The following is a 6,501-nucleotide window of genomic DNA, read 5'->3' as shown; positions in this document are numbered from 1 at the left end:
CATTTTTGGAGGTAGTTTTTCAGCCTACCACATTTTGTTTTCTCCTTAGAGATTTTCCTTACTTCCCAAGAACCGAGAACACAGTGAGAAATATGCCTTATTCAAGATCTATTTATTTCGTTGTGGGAGGCTTTCAGAGTACCTAAACGTCTGTACCGCCAGAAGCACACATTCCCATAAGAAGTTTTTAAACAGTATTCATAGGTTTTGCTCCAAACCTTAGGAATCAGCCTCTCTAGGGTTAGGTTTAAAAATCTTAATTTGCAAAAATGTTTCCTCTGGTTCTACCCATAACTTATTCATTCCGAGTGGGTGAAGCATGACGAGAGGTCGGAGCTGAGGCTGAGGGGGACGTGGGGAAGAGAAGCTCGGGGGCTCTGGCCTCTGGCTCAGCCCCTGATAACCATGCCTTCTGCCATTTCTCCTGCAGAGCTGCTGGACCTTCCATCAAGTCAGCCGTCCTGTGTGACCACACAGGTGAATAGAGACTTCATGCTCTAGAATTAGAGACAGGGAAAGACGGGGAATAAGTCAAGGGCTATCCCAAAAAGCACGTCTGGAAGAAGTCTTCCCTGATCCCCTCTACCAAGGGTCAAGTATGACAGCTCCTCACTTTGAATCTTTCTCGCTCTTAGAAGGTCATACAATGTTTTCTCAGTTAGATGCGGTCCATGGGATGGAGTTATATCATAACCCTGTAGCCCTTAGCCTGTCACATCAGCAGAAGACAACTGAATAGGACTCAGAAATCAGTTAAGGAGATTTTATTGATGCACTAGGATGGGTGGGGCAATGGACAGAGAGTGGAGACAGAAGTAGCTCTGAGAACCCTGCGAGATGGGGGAGTTCGGCACAGAGGGAGGGCCTGCTCCGGGTATCTCTGCTCCTGAGAAAGCCCACAGAGCAAAGCAGCAGAAGAGGAGCTCAGGGCAGACAGCACCTGGCAGAAATGATGTGTTGGGAGAGACCTGAAAGGGAAGCACCGTGATTAGGAGCTGATGTCCAAGGACGTGCCCGTCGGCTGGCCAGGGCAGGACAGCAAACGGCTCTTCAGCAGGCTTCTGTCCTGGAAATCGGAGTCGGGAAGAGTCATGGCTGGCTGCCTTTGAAGTAGGAGTACAGCGCCTTGGCTGTGACGCCCCGCTGCCTTCCTGGTTGGCCTGCGTCCGGGGCCTGTGACGACGGAGCGCTGCTGTGCCGGCCGCCGTGGTCTTCGGTTCCCAACACCACCTCCCTTGTGTGGTCATCGACCCACTCTGCCCTAACCTCTGTGGGCTCGCTCTCCCCCGGCTCTCTGGTCACACTCGTGTGAGTGCCACTCCCATCCTGTCTTCCTGTCACAGTGCTTTCCCCAGTCTGAGTCTGTCCACCTGGCACGGACTCTCCTACCTCAGAGTGTGTCCATTTTTGACTACTGCCTGTGTGACTCTCAGCCTGGCACCTGCCCTGCTCTGTGGTCTGGGTGTGTGACCCTGTCTGTGTCGGGATTTGTCCTCCTGTCACAACCTGGCTGGTCTGGATCCTGTCCTGACTCTGTGTCTCCGTCTGCCTGGTCTGGCCAGAGAAAGACCCCTGTGTCTGGATGCTGGTACTTCCTGTCTGATGGCTGCTGTCCTGTCCCACAGTCTGGCTGTGTATCTGGGTGTGTGACCCTGTCTGTGTCGGGATTTGTCCTCCTGTCACAATCTGGCTGGTCTGGATCCTGTCCTGACCCTGTGTCTCCGTCTGCCTGGTCTGGCCAGAGAAAGACCCCTGTGTCTGGATGCTGGTACTTCCTGTCTGATGGCTGCTGTCCTGTCCCACGGTCTGGCTGTGTATCTGGGTGTGTGACCCTGTCTGTGTCGGGATTTGTCCTTCTGTCACAACCTGGCTGGTCTGGATCCTGTCCTGACCCTGTGTCTCGGTCTGTCTGGTCTGCCCAGAGGAAGACCCCTGTGTCTGGGTGCTGGTACTTCCTGTCTGATGGCTGCTGACTTGCTGCCCAGCCTGGGTGGCACCTGTCTGGGTCTGAGCTGCAGGTCCAGTCACAACCTCACCTGTCTGTTCGCTGGTCTTCAGTTGTCTCTCTGACCCCCTGTCCTCTACTTTTGGGGTCTGCTCCACATAGCCTGCTCCTTGTGTCTGCTCACTCCCCCTCTCCTGCCTCTGGGACTCAGCCTGCCTGTCATGGCTGCTGACCTGTGCAGAGCTGGTGTCCTGACCCTGGGTCTGAGTCCCAGTCCCGCCCTGACCTCTGGAAGCCTGCTGGCTCCGTGCATGGCTGCTTGCCTCTTGATGTTGTCCCTGCCCCTCGCTTCCCACTTGAGAGCCACTTCTCTGACATTCCCCCAGCTCTTTTGAAGACCCAGAGTGTTGGTTTCCAGATTCTTGAGAACTGCAAGCACCCCCAGGACTCTGGTTCAGGGTCTTAAAACAGGCCTGGGCAACTTTAAACACCAAAACCAGGAATTCCTTGAATTCCACAGTCCCCGTGTGGTCCTCATCCAGCAGGCGCAGGACTTCATCCACAGTGGCTGCATCGTGGGGTCTCTGGAAACAAGAGGAGGACAAGTCAGCATCCCTCCCCTCAGGACAGGTGGCCCAGCTGCTAGGCTTCCCAGCCCTGCAGACTAGCAGCCCACCCTCTAGCTCTGCACACATTTTGCTCTAGCAGCTTTAATATTTATCTGCCTGTATCTTTTTTAGTCCTGTCTCTCTACTTCATGTGTAAGCACCTTTTATTTTGTCTCCTCTATATCTGGTACAGTTTCTGGCCTTCAGGATAATTGGGTAAAGCTGTATTGAAGAATGAATGCACGTGTTCATGGTGCAACCGTTTGGGCTCTCGGATGATTGGGGGGGGGCTGTGCTTGGAACCTTGCCTCTGTTACAGAGGCTGGATTCTCTGTAGCAAGCCCCATGCAAAGAGAGGTTAGCAGGAACCTGACCCCATGGGAGTTCTGAGAGCTCCTCACAGAGGCTCAGATGTTTCACCAAGGTGGGGTGTGATGGGGGGGCGTTCAGAAGGACCATAGGCTGCTCTGAGCATGCAGAGGCAACATCCAGCTGCGCCCACAATCCCTTGTCCCCAAGGACTTCATCGTCCTGATTGCTTTAGATTCAACATAAGGCCCTGGTTCTGATTTGTTGGGTAGAGGCCTCCCTCCACCCGTTAATGACCCACGCTCCAAAATCTCACTTCTGATGTGAGTGGTGAGCTAATTTTTTGAATAACTTCTTTGTGCAAGATACAGAACTCTGTTCCTAGTGAATGCCTAATGGATGATCAAATTTCAGATAGGCATGAGAAGCATTTACTCTAGCAAGTTTAGGATGCAGAAAGCAGCAATCATTTTCTTTTCTAGAACATTTCAAGTATCTTTCTTTTTTGAACTGTCCCTTTAGTGTCCTTTTACCTAGTCTTCAAGTTAGAATTAACTAACACCAAGAACCAGGGCCAAGAACTTTGTCCTTCTCTAAGGACCAGGGCCTGTCCACTCCCATGACTTTCTCTTGCTCTTTTTTCCTGCCCCAACAACTGCCCTCAGTACTGGCAGGCCTTGATTTACTTGCTGCCTCCTTAAATCCCCCAGCAAAGCTTCTGCAGGCAAGGTCACTCTCTATGTCCCTCCCCTGCTCAGCCATCATACCACTATGACATCTGCAAACTCTTGCTCCAGGAGTCTCTTGAGCTCCCCTCGGGAGAGCACTGTGCAGTCGCCCTCCGTCCTGGCATAGCGCCCGAAGGCCTCAATGATCCCACTGATGTTTCTCAGTAACTGGGGCATCTTTGAGGTCAGGCTGCAAAAGACGAAAAGCCCCTGTGAGGGTCCACAGCACTTCAGTGTTTCCTCAGAGGTCTTGTGCCTCTCGTGTGTGCTGCTTCCGGTCTCTCTGCCCGCCTTCCTCCTTCCCCATGGTGCATTTTAGGTATGGGCAGGAGGGCACACAGTGTCTGGAGGCAAGACCTAAGTCAGCGTTTAAGGGCCAGCCCCGACACCTGCCTGTCATGTGAGCTGAGTCAAGCCGTTTCACCTCTCCATGCCTCCGCTTACTAATTGTGAATAAAGACCACTCTGGTACTTACTTTAGAGGGTTATTGTGAAGATTTAAAGAGATAATTCATAAAAAAGCACCTGGCAGATGCTTGGCTTAGACTAAGTGCTAGCTATTAAATGTCATTATTGTTATTATATGCATATGCACATATATAATTTGTGTATATCTACATCTGCACCACTGCTTACAAAGCATTTTTCTGTGCATCATCTCTTGTCATCCTTGTTAGCTTACTTTTTTAGAGGTGAGGAAACAGGCTCAGAAAAGTTAGATTTGCCCAAGACCACACAGCTTTTAAGGGACCAAGAAATCCTCGAAGCCATTTCAACACAAGTGCAATAGGTTTTCTGGATTGTTCCCTGTCGACAGGGATCATTTCCTATCACAAGGGTGCTAGGGTCTGACTGGGGAGGCTGGAAGCTGGTAAGTACACTCATGGCAGACCTCTGTGTCGGCTGGGAGCCCAGCTGGGAATCCAGGGCCTAGCTCTGTCCTCTTCTGCCTCCTTGTGAGGAGGTGTTCAGAAGAGGCTGAGCTGCCACCTGTTGACAATACTGAGGAGGGGTGTCTTCTTTGGGTGTGTGGTCTTTCCATTTTGAGGGTCCAAGTTTCTCTGCATGTGACCTCTGCCCTCAGCCCTGGGACCTCTCGGGAGGTGAGCTTGCACAACAGGCATGTGACATCATCAGGCCTAGAGTCCTGGTATCTATGAGGAGCAGATCCCAACGGAAAGGAAAGAATCCATTTTCATTAACCAGGAATCTGGAGGCCTGGGTGTGGCTGAATGGGCAAGAGGCAGGGCCACTGGGAGATGCATTAAGCAGAAGCCCAGAGGGACCAAAAGTAGGAGATGGTACCAAAGATCACCCAGTGACAGCTGGAAAACCAGGGAATGTAAAAGAGAAGACGTGGGGAAGGGCAGAATGGCTAGAGAGGCCTGAGAGGAAGGGGCCAAAGGAGACTCGGGTGCTGGAAAAAGCAAGTCAGTGTGGCTGGAAAGATTGAGAAGGTGCAGACCCAGGTGTGCTGTCTGGTGGAGTAGCAGGTCAGTGGGTGAGGGCCTTCCATAGGGAATTTAATCACATTCCTTTCTACAACCTGTCGCCAGCAATCTCAGTCTACATCAAGTACATAGCTGAGAACATTGTTCCTCAACCTAGATGAAAATATTTAGTAGATATTAAAGTAGCAGACTTTTAACACTGACCCATTAATAGTCAAAATACTTCAGATTCTTAGATCTACAAACTAACTCATCTTGCCTAAATCTATCACCCTGCGCCAGGGGAGAAGACATGTAAGCCCTTCCTCCGTGATGTGACTGGAGCTCACCATCTGGGTTGGCGGGAGTGAACTGATTCTGATCGCACAGACTCTAGGCACTGCAAAGAACCTTCCAGGACCTTGGGAGCAAGAGATCTTTGCTGATCTAGGCAGGCACAAGGGCGACTCTGTTGTTGCTGCCCACACAGCTTCCCAGCTAGAGGAGCTGCTGCCAGCCCAGCCTCAGGGGAGGAAGAGAAAGCTCAGCTGCCACAGGAGAGCATCATTTCCCAGTGGATCTAGCTCCAGGTCTGCCTGGGGCCCGGAAGGAACATCTTCTGCCCACAGCCAGCACCTGTGGATCACAGCTCACGTCTGACAGCCTTGCATTTACGAGCTCAGATCACCAAGACACTGAAAGTGAGAAAGAGTTTCCTTCAGAGGAGACTTACCTAATGTCCGGCAGGATGAGGCAGTGGCTGTTAGGCAGTGTGTGAAGTCCAGGTCAGCGGGTGAGAACCTTTTATAGGGGATTTAATGGAGCTCCTATTTTAGACAGGATGTCCCCACCCTCCAGGAAGGCTTGATTCATCCCAGGTTCAGCCCAGCCCCGCCTCACCTCCTGTCTTCTCCATTTCACCTTCTGACCCGGGGCTGTATCACCCTGGTGGTAGGCCCTTCCTACCACATTTGGGGCCATCTCTAGCTGGGTCTAGATGGACGCTCCCTTCCAATGAGCTGGTCTCAGCAATGCTTGGCACAGGTTAGGCTCATGGCTATCACTCCCTGTCTCCATAAACCTGCAAAGTCTGAGGACACTTTTCAATGTTTTATGCAAACATCTAAGAACATATCTGTGTGCCAAGGGTTCATTCTTTTCAACGTGTATTTTCTGGTGACATTGCTGTTACTTATAATATGTTTTGAATTCTTGTTTTGGGATGGCCTTTCTTACCTAGTTTCTGACACACAAGAAAGCTAGTTTCATTTCTTTAGGATTTTGGTGTCATTTTTAAAAAAATTAAAATAACAAAAAAAGGTTGAACACTTCCCCCGCCCCATGCTATGAATAGACAGCATTGTATAGTTGTGGTCTAATGTGGTCTTCCCAGGAAAGGGGGAGCTCAACTGGTTGACTGCTACATACATTTTCTGGAAAGCTCATCCCATTTCAGACACAGGGCTAGGGCCCTGGCGGAA

The 6,501-nt window shown here is 51.0% G+C and overlaps 1 protein-coding gene and 1 long non-coding RNA gene across 2 annotated transcripts; one reads left to right on the top strand and one right to left on the bottom strand.

Annotated features, from left to right (window-relative positions):
• Positions 1-434: 434 nt before the first annotated feature.
• LOC125620273 lies at positions 435-5,680 on the top strand. Its single transcript, XR_007351889.1, has 3 exons — positions 435-1,078; positions 2,907-2,910; positions 5,670-5,680. It is a non-coding gene; the product is annotated as an uncharacterized LOC125620273 (long non-coding RNA).
• On the bottom strand, positions 937-5,802 carry Crnn (cornulin). The gene is made up of 4 exons (XM_048814835.1): positions 5,754-5,802; positions 3,630-3,780; positions 1,605-2,529; positions 937-1,478 (listed from the first exon to the last, which is right to left on the bottom strand). The coding sequence occupies exons 2-4, from the start codon at positions 3,765-3,767 to the stop codon at positions 1,090-1,092; spliced, it is 1,452 nt and encodes a 483-aa protein (XP_048670792.1). The 5' UTR covers positions 3,768-3,780; positions 5,754-5,802; the 3' UTR covers positions 937-1,089.
• Positions 5,803-6,501: the final 699 nt, after the last annotated feature.

The sequence above is a fragment of the Marmota marmota genome, unplaced genomic scaffold (genome assembly GCF_001458135.2).
Source record: "Marmota marmota marmota unplaced genomic scaffold, marMar, whole genome shotgun sequence".
In the NCBI taxonomy this organism is placed as follows: Eukaryota; Metazoa; Chordata; class Mammalia; order Rodentia; family Sciuridae; genus Marmota; species Marmota marmota.
Note: the sequence above shows the minus strand (reverse complement) of the source record. Positions and strands in the feature narration are given on the sequence as shown.

Excerpts from the sequence above, each read along its gene's own strand:
- Crnn (XM_048814835.1), bottom strand. The coding sequence starts at position 3,767 with ATGCCCCAGTTACTGAGAAACATCAGTGGGATCATTGAGGCCTTCGGG. Across the intron at positions 2,530-3,629 it reads AGTTTGCAGATGTCATAGTG|AGACCCCACGATGCAGCCAC; the intron begins GTATGATGGCTG and ends TCTTGTTTCCAG. Across the intron at positions 1,479-1,604 it reads TGTGGGACAGGACAGCAGCC|AGACAGGGTCACACACCCAG; the intron begins ATCAGACAGGAA and ends AAATCCCGACAC.